The following is a 15,365-nucleotide window of genomic DNA, read 5'->3' as shown; positions in this document are numbered from 1 at the left end:
AATTTTAAAAGAATAGTTGTTATTGCAAGGTTGGGCTGAAGGCGGCGAGATGGAGCGTGACCAAATCTGGTCTGTCACACTTTGGTTCCATCCCAAATATACAGTGTATGTGAAGTTGGGTCGCTCTGGCATGAAGCATTTAGGAATTATGCCTCACTTCCTTCATCAGCTTCATTCGTGAACCGTGAGCAAACGCTTTGAATTTTCAAAACTCTGGATAACAGCTGTGATCCAGGAAGTCTGTGTCTGTTGTGTGCAAAATTTCGTTGACATTGGATCAATTTAGCAGGACGAAAAGCAAAATATAGGTTTTGCATGAAATTCAAAATGGCAGAAAACCATCATAGCGGAAAAAAAACCCCAATATGTGTGATGGATTCAGCTTGAGTCAAGGAATCTGAGAAAAAAAATGTTTGATTCTAGACCTCATGGTTCAGGAGTAAAGTTGCTTGTTAAGGCGCCACCGTCTGGCCGATCGGTGTCATTTTTGTTTCCTGAGTAGTGAGGGAGATTTGAAACACATCCACCAAATTTGGCTGCTAGGACTTACAGTCTCTGAGGTACAGATTGTTTTGGGCAGCAGAAGAAGCAGCAACAGAAGAAGAAGCAGCAGAAGAAGAAACAGAAGCAGCAAAAGCAGCAAAGGAAGAAGCAGCAGAACAAGAAGAAGAAGAAGCAGAAGACGTTTTGGGCAGAAGAAGCAGCAGAAGAAGAAGCAGCAAAGGAAGAAGCAGCAGGGGCAGAAGAAGAAGCAGAAGAAGAAGCAGCAGAGGAAGAAGCAGTAGAAGAAGAATCAGAAGCAGTAGAAGAAAAAGCAGCAGAGGAAGAAGTAGCAGAAGTAGAAGAAGCAGAGGCAGAAGAAGCAGAAAAAGGAGCAGAAGAAGACAGAAGTAGAAGAAGAAGCATGAGCAGCAGAAGAAGCAGAAGAAGCAGCAGAAGAAGAAGCAGTAGAAGAAGCAGCAGGAAAAGAAGCAGCAGAAGAAGCAGAAGAAGCAGCAGAAGAAGAAGCAGTAGAAGAAGCAGCAGGAAAAGAAGCAGCAGAAGAAGCAGAAGAAGAGGCAGCAGCAGAAGCAGCAGAAGCAGCAGCAGAAGAAGAGGCAGAAGCAGCAGAAGCAGCAGCAGAAGAAGAGGCAGAAGCAGCAGCAGCAGCAGAAGAAGAGGCAGAAGCAGCAGCAGCAGCAGCAGCAGCAGCAGCAGAAGAAGAGGCAGAAGCAGCAGCAGCAGCAGAAGAAGAGGCAGAAGCAGTAGCAGCAGCAGCAGAAGCAGCAGCAGAAGAAGAGGCAGCAGCAGAAGAAGCAGTAGAAGAAGCAGCAGCAGCAGCAGAAGAAGCAGCAGAAGAAGAGGCAGCAGCAGAAGCAGCAGTAGAAGAAGCAGCAGCAGCAGCAGAAGAAGCAGCAGAAGAAGAGGCAGCAGCAGAAGCAGCAGCAGAAGAAGCAGCAGAAGAAGCAGCAGAAGAAGAAGCAGCAGCAGTAGCAGCAGTAGAAGAAGAAGCAGCAGCAGAAGAAGAGGCAGCAGCAGCAGTAGCAGCAGTAGAAGAAGCAGCAGCAGAAGAAGAGGCAGCAGCAGCAGTAGCAGCAGTAGAAGAAGCAGCAGCAGAAGAAGAGGCAGCAGAAGCAGCAGCAGCAGAAGCAGCAGCAGAAGAAGAGGCAGAAGCAGCAGCAGCAGAAGCAGCAGCAGCAGAAGAAGAGGCAGAAGCAGCAGCAGCAGAAGCAGCAGCAGAAGAAGAGGCAGCAGCAGCAGTAGCAGCAGTAGAAGAAGCAGCAGTAGAAGAAGAGGCAGCAGAAGCAGCAGCAGCAGAAGAAGAGGCAGAAGCAGCAGCAGCAGCAGAAGCAGCAGCAGAAGAAGAGGCAGAAGCAGCAGCAGCAGAAGCAGCAGCAGAAGAAGAGGCAGAAGCAGCAGCAGCATTAGCAGCAGCAGAAGAAGAGTCCTGACAGAAGCGGGGTGCAGCAGTACCTGTAGTAGCGCCTCACGGCGGTGCGGGGCAGGCAGGGGTAGCAGGGGCGGTAGATGCCGTTGTCGTCGGTGTCGAGCTCGGCGGCGCAGCGGCCGCAGCCGGTGTAGGTGACGTCACCGCTCAGCGCCGCCACGATGCCGTCCGGCGGCGCCGAGCTGTCCAGGACCTGCTGAGGTGCATTCTGGGAAGGAGGACCGTCCTGGAACTGGAAGGCGGTGATGTGGACTCTGAGCTCCACGTCGCCTGGAACAGGGTGAAGTAACTAATTACTTTTGAGTAGATTTTTTGTGTACTTTTTGGAGTATTTTTAAAGCCAGTAATTTAACTTTTACTGAAGTAGGTTTTTAGTATGTAGTATTGTACTATTTAGTGTCTCTCCATCAGCAACAGAAACTGGATCAACAGAAACTGACAAACTGTGGATCCATTCACAGTGAGAAGAGGAATCTGACTTTACTTTGTTTCTGCACTTTATTTTCTCGTTTCTAATGTTTCCAGTGAAAAGAATCTAGTTTGAACTCTGACCTCTCTCCTTTTAGAATCACATGGAAAAGATCACAGCTAACAACGTTCTCTGTTCTAAAGAGGAACTCAGGAACTTTTACTCTGAGGACATTTTAAATCACACACTTTTTACTTTTACTGAAGGAGATTTTTACACCAGAACTTTGACTTCTACTGCAGTAAAATATCAGTAAAGTAACAGAACTTCTATTGTAGTGGAAGTACTGTAGTTTTCGGTGTGTTCCCTCCTCTTCCTCCGGACTCACCGCTGTATTTCTGGGACAGCAGGGTGTCCAGGTCCAGCTCCAGACTGGTGTTCCCGGTCCGGACCGGTCCGGCTGAGCGGAAGTCGAGCGCCCGGCGGTCCGCGGGGTCCAGGGGCCGGGCGGAGCTCCAGGGGGTGGAGTGCAGCTCCGGGAGGTCAGAGGTCAAACCCTCCCTCACCAGGAGGAAGCGGAAGTCCCAGACAGAGGCTGCAGGAGACGGAGGAGAGAGAGGAGTCAGAGAAACATCAGCGTCCAACTCTCAAGTCAAGTCTCAAGTCTAAATGTAGATTACCAAGTCAAGTCCAAGTCAGAACAAATCAAGAGTCCAGTATCAATTTAATATCTTAAAGAAAACTAAATATCTAGGACTTTTCAATGCAATATGGTTTTAATAGGATAAAAACTTGGTAAGAGCATCATGAGTTTGATTTCTATAATCAGTTTCAACTTCAATAAATTCAATCATTCCATACAAATTCAGAAAACAGAATTTAAATTCAGTCGTCCGCTGGAACAAATCTCATCACTTTCAATCTAAGTCATTTACACAAACACAAGATCTCAAGTCAAGACTTTAGAAACCTTTTCAAGTCATCAAAGTACAAGTCAGAGTCAAGTCCCAAGTCACCAGAACCCAAGTCAAGTCAAGTCTCAAGTCTTCTCTTCATGCATCAAGTCAAGTCTCAAGCAATTCAAACTGTGACTCGAGTCCATGTCATGTGACTCGAGTACTCACCTCTGGCCTGTACGTGTTTGGATTGTGCAGTCAATAATCAGGATGTTCATGAATCGGCCTGATCAGTGATCTATTAGTTAGGCCTGTTCTGGACTGTGTGCAACATCAATCAATGTCATCAAACTAAAAGTTAATTAATTTTCTCTATTTTTTCTTTGTATCTTGGTGAAAAATGCTGTGTTTTTTTAAGATTACTTTTTTTGGCATTTTCATTTTCTTTTATTTGACAATTCAAAGTAGGACTAGATTGGACAGACTTCAGTCATTCTTTAGTGAGGGAGCCAATCAGGAGCGAGTCCAGCTGTGATGCGTTTCATGGAGTTAGACTGAAACTGACTGGAGAAAAGCAAAAAAGGATGGAGTTTTGAAAATGCAATAACTTTAATAAAATTTGACCGCCCAAACTAGTCAAATTTTAACAATGTCCTCATTGGTCATGCTTGGTCATATCCGTATAAAAGTAGAAGAAACTTTGACTTCCTATAATATGGGACCTTTAAGACTTTATAATGACCTGCAGACTCCCTGTACAAGCGTGTGTGTGTGTGTGTGTGTGTGTGTGTGTGTGTGTGTGTGTGTGTGTGTACCTCTGTCCCGGCTGAAGCGGGGCAGCCAGTCCAGCGCCGCCCCCCACAGCACCACCGCCCCCTGCTGGCCGCCCGGCTGCTCTACAGCCAGAACCGCCTTCAGCTGGACGGCCGACCTGCTGCGAGACTCCGCCCCGCTCCGCCACACTGACACACACACACACACACACACACACACAGTCAGACACACACATACACAGTCAGACATGTAAGAATACATATACAATGCACCTGGATGCACATATAACACACACACACAAAAATAAATGCACAAGTGACACACACATCCACATCCACACACTGTATTTGAATGTCATTTCATACTGAATATCACTCAATAGATTTCCCTTACTCTCCCTTACTTAAATATTATTATACAGTATAAAATATGGACTTGAACCTAGGATGCAATTAAATAGAGTCCTGTCCAAAATCACAAATATAAAAAAAAGTGGGCAGAGTTACAAAAACATCCATAAAAAGACGTTTTGCCAAAGAACATAATTACACCGGATATTTACATTTTGCACCAATATTGCAGCCTTTTTTTTCATCTATCTGTGAAAATATTGTAAAATTGACAAAGAAAACTAATGGAGCTTATAGACAAACTGTATATATACTGTATATGATGTAGTATATGGACAGTATATGATGTAATATATGGACAGTATATGATGTAGTATAGACAGTATATGATGTAGTATAGACAGTATATGATGTAGTATAGACAGTATATGATGTAGTATAGACAGTATATGATATAGTATATGGACAGTATGTAATATATGGACAGTATATGATGTACTATAGACAGTGTATGATGTAGTATAGACAGTATATGATGTAGTATATGTACAGTATATGATGTAGTATATGTACAGTATATGATGTAGTATAGACAGTATATGATGTAGTATAGACAGTATATGATGTAGTATATGTACAGTATATGATGTAGTATATGTACAGTATATGATGTAGTATAATATGTAGTATCTACCCATCAGTTTGGGGACACCTATCTTTTGAAAATGTTTAATAAATCAGCATGTTTACTTTGTCAGTTTGAAATAACTGAACTCCATTAAAGACTAACTAGGTTTAGTTTGAGAATAAAATAAATCATACATGCAAATATGACAACACAAACAATTAAACTATACAATCATCAAGAAAACCTCTCTTAAAAAGTGAGGACGGACCAAAATGTCCTCACTTTGCAGGTCCTGAACTTAAACCAGTCCTCACAAGTACAGTAATACAAACACATTCATACACACACACACACACACACACACACACACACCCCTCGGCCCTACCGGCGCTCATGTCGGTGTGTGTGACGCGCAGCAGGGCGTGCACCAGCGCGCCGACCCTCAGAGACCTGAGGGGGGCGTAGGGGAGCCGGTTCAGGTTCTGGACGACCCGCGGAGGGAGGGAGGCCAGCAGGGGGCGCCGCGCACGCAGGAACACACACAGAGACCTGAGAGAGCGAGCATTAACATGCTGAGGAACTGGAGAGAGAGAGAGAGAGGGAGAGAGGGAGAGAGAGAGAGAGAGAGAGATGGTCAATTTACTGTTCAACTAACTGATTCAATTACCAACAATAATGGGTACTACTAGTCGTCACAGTGTACAACAAAGTACCACAAACTACCAATCCTGTTTCAGGAATAGTTTCTTTCCAAGTACTATACGAAGAAATACGAGATACGAGATGATTAATCTCAAGGTATTTTATCCTTCAATATAGTTTCTAATCATTAAATTGCTCCTGCACTTTATGGACTGTTTTATGGTCTACTCACAGCGCTTTCCCATCAGAGTTTCTGTTCATTTGTATTTGTTTGCTTGTGTGTATTTTTTGTGTCTTATATGTCATTAGCTCTTCACTTTTTAAACTCCAATGTGGGTGTCCACAAATGGTACATAAACTTCTCAACTCAACTCAACTCAACATACCGCAAAGTACTACAAACTATCCACTTTGTGGTACTTGTGGTAGTCTGTGGTACTTTGGTATGCTTTATGGGACGAATACACGGTACGCGACTTCACAAATGTGCCATTCATTTGAGTGTAATTTTGGCAGCTCAGCAGATATTGGCCGCTTATTTGCATACCATGTATTCACCCATTATGGTAGTTTGTGGTTCTTTGTGGTAGTTTGTAGTAGTTTGTGGTTCTTTGTGGCTCTGTATGGTACTTTGTGGTAGTTTGTAGTAGTTTGTGGTTCTTTGCAGCTCTGTATGGTAGTTTGTGGTTCTTTGCGGCTCTGTATGGTAGTTTGTGGTACTTTGCGGCTCTGTATGGTAGTTTGTGGTACTTTGCGGCTCTGTATGGTAGTTTGTGGTACTTTGCGGCTCTGTATGGTACTTTGTGGTACTTTGCGGCTCTGTATGGTACTTTGTGGTTCTTTGTGGCTCTGTATGGTACTTTGTGGCTCTGTATGGTACTTTGTGGTACTTTGTGGCTCTGTATGGTACTTTGTGGTTCTTTGTGGCTCTGTATGGTACTTTGTGGTAGATTGTGATACTTTGTGGTTGTTCCTCCCCAGCTTGGCTGTAGCGCTACCTGGTGGTGAGGCGGTGGCAGTGATCTGTCCCAGGTTCAACAGTCTGCTGCTGTAAGTCGACTGAAGAACCGTCTCTCCTCTCCATCTGTCCTCGTTCACCTGCAGTCCTGACCACACAAACAACATTGTATTAAAACTTGATGAGCCTTCATGAAGCACACCTCCTTTATCGCTTTGAGCGCGGTGAAGCTTCTGCTTTTTGTAATGATTTTTTTACCAGCCAACTAGATGATTAGACGGTCTCTCATGCAGAAAGATGCTTTATAAAGGAGCTGACTGTTGTTCTGTACCTGTGATGAGCAGAAGGTCTCCAGGCTGGACGGTCAAGGCCCAGAACGCCGCCCGCCGCCACAGCACCACCTTCATCTCAACGCCTGATTGGTCCGTCACAACGATGGACGCCAGAGGAACGAAGCTGCCTGCCGACGCTCCTGACTTCACCTTTAATCCATCAGTAAATCAGTCAGTAGGTCAACCAATCTATCCCTTCATGCATCTCATCTAAGATGTTTCATACAACAGATGTACTTCATGAAGCATTTACAGCAGAAAATCATCTCTCAAACAAAACCAAAATACTCGAGTCGCTCCTGTTACCTGTCACAACTGTTAATATAATAATTTCCCATTAGAGTTAATTCGTTTGCAGTTAATAGTGTAATAATTCTGTTAATAATAAATTTCCCATTCGTGTTATACATTTTACTTTAATTTATTACGTTAGCAGGATTGTGACACTAGTAACTGAAATGTGTTGTTAGGTTAATGGGATCCTACATTCCTGTGTTGCTACATTAACAGTTCCCTGTTCAGCGTCTTGCTCATGGACACTTCAGCAGCGATGGTCATTGTTACGGGAATCAAACCTGTGAAGTTCCAGTTATGGAAAAATCTTTCAAAACCACCATGCTGCTACTAAATGTATAATTTATTGTAGAAATGTAAAGAACTGAATCAACAATAAACACACATAAAAAAAAATGACAGCAGTGTTAAAGAAGACCAAGTCTGGTCTCATGAAATTTTGTGAAATGAGCACCAGTCCAATTCCTGCTGTTGGACCAGAATCCTTTACTGGAGGAGGAACCTGATCTGAACTGGATTCCTGTCAGAAACACGGAATCTGAGTTTCAGAGTTCGTGCTCATTTCACCAAATTTCATGAGACTGTGTTGCCAGACCACCGAACCGACCTTGATCTCCTTCAGGTGACAGGGGTGAACCACCGCCACCAGGACCGAGTACCGCACCCCCGGTTTGACACACCGGATCAGAAGACTGGTAAGACCTTGTAGCCCGACGCCAGCGCCGTCCGGTGGCGGTGGAGACGCTTCAGTCATGGTAAAACCTTCGGACATTCGAGCTCTCTTGTGATCAGGAGACTTGGAGGGGGAAGTCTGGGCGGTCTGGGCGGTCTGGGCGGTCTGGGCGGTCTTGGTGGCCTGGGACTGAGGTGTTACTCTGGACTCCCTGGGTTCAACGCCCTCCAGCTCCTGCCGCTCCGCACCCTGGGAGCAGAGCACGCCGTCTGGGGTGGCCTCCAGGACCACGCCCCCTTCCTCTGTCCTCTGGGTCAGGAAGGGTTCGTAGAAAAGCTCCATGGAGCCGAGCGGGGAGACGGCGGGCGACTGGGTGGACGGGGCAGGGCTGAAGAGTTCTGGGGTGCTGGAGGAGGTGGACGGGGGCGTCGGGGTGTGTTTGGGCGGGGTTCGAGGAGGCAGGGTTTTCTCAGGGCTGGATCCTGATTGGACGTCACGCCTGCCTCGCAGGATTAACGCCTGACTGAGAGTCCATGTGCTGAGGTACTGAGTTTGGACGGATGTAGATGGGACGGCTGGTGAGGACTTCTTGTTGGACCTTTCTGGTTCTGGTTCTGGTTCTGGTTCTGCGTCTCGTTGTGGTTCTGGTTCTGGTTGGGCTGCCGGGAAACAGCTGTCCAGATACTCATGAATGGAAGCCGAGCACGGATCTTCCTCATCTGCATTCGATTGATCATTCTGGTTTGGTAAATTCCCACTAAAGTGCTGAGCGCCGGTGCTGAGATCCTCCTTTTCTGCGTTCGATTGTTCATCTTTGCTCGGAAATCTCTCAGTAGATTTGTGAACTTTGGTGCAGAGATCTTCCTGATCGGCATTCAGTTTGTAGTCAAATCTCGCTTGTCCATCCTGGCTGTGTAAAGCCTCTACAGTCTGATCAGCCTTGGTGCACAAATCCTCCTGGACTGCGTTCATCTCGTCATCCCGGCCTGGGAAACTCTGGGTAGATTGGTCAGCCTCTCTGTGGGCAACACTCTCACCTGAAAGAGGAATCCATTTCATTAATTTGGCTAATTTATGCTATTTTTTTCATGTCTATTGAATCATAATATTGTTTTAAAAGTTTTAAGATTTTTTTTTCATGAAACTGGTTAAAGTGAGAGGATATCAGCACAAAATATTGGGTATTGGCAGCTTAAATAAAAAAATAAAAAAAACGTATCGGCCTATCCTGGTTCCAGTTCCTGAATCTCGTCCCTCCACTCTCAGATGTTGTGGAGCGAGTTGGTTCAGATACGTCAGTCACTAGTGATCGGTTCAGATATGTCAGTCACTAGTTGGTTCAGATACGTCAGTCACTAGTGATTGGTTCAGATACGTTGGTCACTAGTGATCGGTTCAGATACGTCAGTCACTAGTTGGTTCAGATATGTCAGTCACTAGTTGGTTCAGATATGTCAGTCACTAGTTGGTTCAGATACGTCAGTCACTAGTGATTGGTTCAGATACGTTGGTCACTAGTGATTGGTTCGGGGAAAATCAACCCCCACACACAGAAAACGACTAACGAGGAGGAAATCTCAGAATAATGGAGTGGAACCAGATGGACATCCAGTCTGAATATCAGGGTATCGGCCTTCAACAACCCATATCAGTCGAACCCTGAACCTCACCTGCTCTGGGCCTCAGCCTCCCTCCCTGCCAGCAGAGCTCCAGGCGGCTCCACCGGCCAGGGGGGCGCTGCTCATCTTCCACCCCAGCTTCAGACACCGAGGCCGGGCCGGAGGGAGGAGGAGCGCCCAGGAAGACGTGGATCTTCGGTTTGTCCGACATGCTTTCTGTCTCTGGATCCAGTTCCTTCAGATCTGCAGAGGAGAGGAGAGGAGAGGAGAGGAGAGGAAAGGAGAGGAGAGGAAAGGAGAGGAGAGGAGACAAGGAGAGGAGAGGAGAGCAGAGGAGAGGAGAGGAGAGGAGAGGAAACAAGGAGAGGAGAGGAGAGGAGAGGAGAGGAGACAAGGAGAGGAGATGAAACAAGGAGAAGAGGAGAGGAAACAAGGAGAAGAGAGGAGAGGAGAGGAGAGGAGAGGAGAGGAAACAAGGAGAGGAGAGGAGAGGAAACAAGGAGAAGAGAGGAGAGGAAAGGAGAGGAGAGGAGAGGAGAGGAAACAAGGAGAAGAGAGGAGAGGAGATGAGAGGAGAGGAGAGGAGAGGAGAGGAAACAAGGAGAGGAGAGGAGAGGAGATGAGAGGAGAGGAAAGGAGATGAAACAAGGAGAGGAGAGGAGAGGAAACAAGGAGAAGAGAGGAGAGGAAAGGAGAGGAGAGGAGAGGAGAGGAAACAAGGAGAGGAGAGGAGAGGAGATGAGAGGAGAGGAGAGGAGATGAAACAAGGAGAGGAGAGGAGAGGAAACAAGGAGAAGAGAGGAGAGGAAAGGAGAGGAGAGGAGAGGAGAGGAAACAAGGAGAGGAGAGGAGATGAGAGGAGAGGAGAGGAGATGAAACAAGGAGAGGAGAGGAGAGGAAACAAGGAGAAGAGAGGAGAGGAGATGAGAGGAGAGGAGAGGAGAGGAAACAAGGAGAGGAGAGGAGAGGAGAGGAGAGGAAAGGAGAGGAGAGGAAAGGAGAGGAGAGGAGACAAGGAGAGGAGAGGAGAGCAGAGGAGAGGAGAGGAGAGGAGAGGAAACAAGGAGAGGAGAGGAGAGGAGAGGAGAGGAGACAAGGAGAGGAGATGAAACAAGGAGAAGAGGAGAGGAAACAAGGAGAAGAGAGGAGAGGAGAGGAGAGGAGAGGAGAGGAAACAAGGAGAGGAGAGGAGAGGAAACAAGGAGAAGAGAGGAGAGGAAAGGAGAGGAGAGGAGAGGAGAGGAAACAAGGAGAAGAGAGGAGAGGAGATGAGAGGAGAGGAGAGGAGAGGAGAGGAAACAAGGAGAGGAGAGGAGAGGAGATGAGAGGAGAGGAAAGGAGATGAAACAAGGAGAGGAGAGGAGAGGAAACAAGGAGAAGAGAGGAGAGGAAAGGAGAGGAGAGGAGAGGAGAGGAAACAAGGAGAGGAGAGGAGAGGAGATGAGAGGAGAGGAGAGGAGATGAAACAAGGAGAGGAGAGGAGAGGAAACAAGGAGAAGAGAGGAGAGGAAAGGAGAGGAGAGGAGAGGAGAGGAAACAAGGAGAGGAGAGGAGATGAGAGGAGAGGAGAGGAGATGAAACAAGGAGAGGAGAGGAGAGGAAACAAGGAGAAGAGAGGAGAGGAGATGAGAGGAGAGGAGAGGAGAGGAAACAAGGAGAGGAGAGGAGAGGAGATGAGAGGAGAGGAAAGGAGATGAAACAAGGAGAGGAGAGGAGAGGAAACAAGGAGAAGAGAGGAGAGGAAAGGAGAGGAGAGGAGAGGAGAGGAAACAAGGAGAAGAGAGGAGAAGAAAGGAGAGGAGAGGAGATTTTATCACAGTAAGAAAACTCCCTCTCGGGTGTTACTGCTGTTTTAAAGCACACTGAACATTATGTTACAGATTACACAACCATGACTCAGCACAAAATTAATGGTGAAGGAGCAGCCGTCGTCCAGGACCGCTGATCCATATTATCTTTGTCGGGTGAAAACCTCTTATCTCCAAAATGCCAAATTTTCAGAAGCTAAGAGAAGCTGCCTTGTTTTTAGATTGACCACCAAGCATTTTTGAGCTTATCCAATACAGTCTTAAAGGGTTTTATAAGGCCAAGAATTTCGAGTTACGAGGTTTTCACCTGACATGTAAACGGATGGAGCGCTGTGTTGCCCAACTCTTCACAGCTGGGAACGATAAAGCAGAAGTCCGTCTGTCAGACTGAGGCTGGTCAGCGTTCTGCGTTCCTTCACACGGCTGCTTCTATTTAAACAGAAGAAAAAGAGTTCAACCAGTAAAAAAAGAGTTTAACCAGTAAACTCCCTCCGGCTTCACCAACCAGACGCCGGCTGCGGTGGGAGTTGGCGATGCACACTACCAGTCAAAAGTCAAATCTGTCTTTATTTTTTACTATTTTCCACATTTTAGAATAACAGTAAAACATCAAAACTATGAAATAACAGAAATGGAATTATGCAGCGACCAAAAAAGTGTTAAACAAATCAAAACTATCTTATATTTTAGATTCTCTTGATGGAAAGGCAAAGGCTTTGGAAAGAAATTCATACATAGGATCAACTTCACTATTTATATTTGTCTAAGAAACTCATTTCAATGATGAGGAAGAGAAATACAGATTTTAGACTTTTACAGAACAGTCAGATAAATGTAGAATAAACTTCAGTTCCCGGATCAGCAGCTCTCAACCTTTTTGGCTCAAGACAAAAACACACACACACACACACACACTCAGGTTGAAAATCAGTGTTCTAAATGTCCTAAATTAGTAAGGAGGACAGAATGGAGACGGAAAGAGAACATAATGCAAGCAACAAGAAGTGACCAATAAGAAGGAAATGAAAGACACAAATTTGCATAAATATGGCTCCTGTTGCATGGTAATGTGGCTGTAGTGTGGAATACACACCAAATAACAACCAGGCAACAGGAGCCAGTAAACCACCTAGTTTACATTTAAATTTTCTTATCGGCAGCTTAAACATTTACTGTTTGCAGTCTGTACTTGTTCTTCTGTTGTCTTTATGGTATTATAGCTCCATATTTCATCTACTGATTTATATTTTACATTTACGCTCTACAGAACATGTGAAGAGACTCCTGCACTGCACCTGACTCTATACTTGCAATTTAAAACATTTTATTGAAGGATTAAAACGTTTTCAAGACCTTCATCAGCCAAATAGTTTTTAACAATGAGAGGCCGTCTTATATCAGTCTGATCAGTGTCTGCCCACAGGTATCCAATCAGATTAACCACACAACACAAATAATTAGTGTATTGGTTGTACTTTCTCTTGTAGTCTTGTACCTTATCGTCTTACTGCAGCGTCAGGAGGCCGAACCTGTCCGACCTGCAGCTCCTGACAGCCGCACCTCATGATCCTGCCTTTCATTCACAGTCAGCTTTTGTTCACATGCAGCTGAAATATTTGCTCCATCTTTTGTTTCGGTGCTGTGACCTTTGATTAGAGGCTTTACCGTTTTATCACCAACCTGCTGCAGCAGCCCGTCTCCATGATGGAGGAACACATGTAGAACCGCATGTTACGCTGACCTTACACTAGATGATATTTGAAGCGATTTCACAGTTTCTGACAATTTTTCAAAGTCGGAATAAAAGCACAGCACCACAACCGTTAGCTAGCTGAGTCAGCTTGTTGTGGTGTGGCTGCAGATCCATTCAGAACGTTCTCAGTAAAATGCATAAGTGAGAAAATGTATTTACATCGCAAAAAAAATTGGGTCAAAAAGCTGTGGAACATTTATCACTGGCTTATTTGCACTTATCAAGGCGTTGTAATGCAATTTCTTTTGCGATGTTGAGCTTGAATAAATTTTCTTACTTTCTACATTTTAAGTGTTTTCCCTCCTATTATTATTATTATTATTTTTAGTTTTGACCAATTTGGGAACTGTTTGCCGTTTTTTACCTTTTGTAGCTGAGACTTACAGGAGGAGATCAGTTCTATTGATGCTTTTGCAATTCCAACTGGTTGCCAATAGATGTCGCTAAAAGTCATAGATTACTTAATGCCTCTTTAAAATCCTTTCCACCCCCCCTCCAGCCCCCCTCCTGTATATCAGTCACTATAGCTGCAGCGCTCCTGTGTGTCAGATATCAGCAGGTTTTCAGCAGCCGGCTCAGTTACTGAGTTTTCTCTGCTTTCTCCACCTGCTGCAGTCCGTCAGTCCGTCAGCAGCAGCTGGAGAAACGCTCTGCTGCTCATCAGGATCTGATCTGACTGGAGGAGAAACTGACTCTCAGTCTGCTGCAGGCTTCCTACACAGAATGAATAATAATAATTAATTCTATAGTATACTCCAGACTTCAGTGTCTGTGGGAAAGTGATCCATTGCTTGGTTTACAGTGCAAGTTGCAGTGATGCTACTGAACTTGTTTTTTGGTTGTTTATTTATTTTTTGCAGGGGGGGGGGGGGGGGGGGGATTCTTTAGACACTCTTGTTGTTTGTTTCTTGTTGATGTTGTTGATGTTTTATTGTTACTGTGTGTGTATGTTTGTGCACCAGGGACCGGATGAATTTCCTAAATGGATAATAAAGTTAAACTTGACTTACATTAATGTATTCTGATAATCTCTTGGATTCTGTAAGGGACTACAGTTGTTCTGAGGTAACTACTAACTGTAATAGATTACATTTCAGTAACAAGTAATAAGACAGATGTATGAATTGTGACATTAGGAGGTGATGTGCTCTAAATTTAGGAAAGGAGCCATTTCAAACTTCTTCCAAGTCACATCATCTTAACCGCCCCCCCCCCCCCCCTCCCCCCTGGACACGCCCCCTCAAACACACACGCACACGCACACACACACACGTGAGAGGAGATCCCAGCACACAACTAAGGCAAAGTCCCTGCATGAATATTATTTACCACCAAAATCACTCCACTAAATTGGACAAGATAGTGGTATATGGTCAAAGTGATCAATATCATTATTTGGTCAGTGTGATCAATTATTAGTCATTGGTCACAAAATTATCAGTTTAGAGGGAACTTTGGTCCTGATGCTGCCTGATGTGATTATTTTTTTTAGATATGGATTCCGAATAAGGGTTTTTTCTTTATCTTTGTCCTCCATTATAATGTTAAAAACTACAAAATTAAATCTGGATTCATTTAGGCCAGTGCCATAATTCACACCCGTGTTCTGCAGGGCACGAGGCGCGCTCCCGTGGCGGTGGTGGGGAACCCGCGTGCAGGAATCTGCGTCAAGCCCGCCAAAGAGCGACAGAACGACACAGGAAGTACAGCGATTTTGATTTAAAAATTTGAAGGTAATGTCAAAAAAGAAAGAAAAGATAGTTGAAACACGAACTTTGACTTGACTTTATGCCTCATTTCTGACCCGTATTAGCCCGAAACCTCCACACAAGACTGCCTTGTTCCCCGAATGTAAACTATAATGTCACTCGAATTTTGTATTAGGAACCGTTGAAAAATGATCGTTGACAGGAGCTTTTATTTTGAAGGTTGTAACAGGAATTGATATTTTCGTATTGTGTGGCTTGACACTAGCTAAAACTATCACAAAAACTACAGAAAATATGGCAAAAAGGCCACAAATGTACATGTCAGTGCCATAGTTGTAACTTTTTGCCATTCACCGTTCCTTTTTTATGCAACTGCCTCGTAGTTGTGTTTTTATTTCTCCTTGTACCTGTTTTTTTTTGTGGCCAAGTACAGTTTTTAAGCTAACGTGATATGCTAACTATTCCATGTCCATTTCCTGTATATTGTCGTGAAATAAGGAGTGTTGTCGTGTGTTTCCTTGTGTTTAGTTAAAACTCACTCACTCACGCACACGCGCACGCACGACCAGCACACACGCAAACACACCAGTTTA

General features: G+C 44.9%; 1 protein-coding gene across 2 annotated transcripts in view; it reads right to left on the bottom strand.

The window, feature by feature from the left end:
* The window catches only part of shld2 (shieldin complex subunit 2), a 14,962-nt gene extending 3,222 nt beyond the window's left edge, over nt 1-11,740 (bottom strand). For both annotated transcript variants that reach the window (XM_078288604.1, XM_078288605.1), the window contains exons 1-9: nt 11,618-11,740; nt 9,554-9,745; nt 7,818-8,920; nt 6,916-7,066; nt 6,625-6,732; nt 5,370-5,564; nt 4,048-4,194; nt 2,725-2,931; nt 1,954-2,197 (exon numbers count right to left, since the gene is read on the bottom strand). In XM_078288604.1, the coding sequence (XP_078144730.1) occupies nt 1,954-2,197; nt 2,725-2,931; nt 4,048-4,194; nt 5,370-5,564; nt 6,625-6,732; nt 6,916-7,066; nt 7,818-8,920; nt 9,554-9,745; nt 11,618-11,624 (2,354 nt within the window). In that variant the 5' untranslated portion in view covers nt 11,625-11,740. The remainder of the gene's footprint in view (nt 1-1,953; nt 2,198-2,724; nt 2,932-4,047; nt 4,195-5,369; nt 5,565-6,624; nt 6,733-6,915; nt 7,067-7,817; nt 8,921-9,553; nt 9,746-11,617) is intronic.
* Between the last annotated feature and the right edge of the window lie 3,625 nt (nt 11,741-15,365).

This window comes from Centroberyx gerrardi, chromosome 15 (genome assembly GCF_048128805.1).
Source record: "Centroberyx gerrardi isolate f3 chromosome 15, fCenGer3.hap1.cur.20231027, whole genome shotgun sequence".
NCBI classification, from domain to species: Eukaryota; Metazoa; Chordata; class Actinopteri; order Beryciformes; family Berycidae; genus Centroberyx; species Centroberyx gerrardi.
This window is presented reverse-complemented; position numbering and strand designations above follow the sequence as displayed.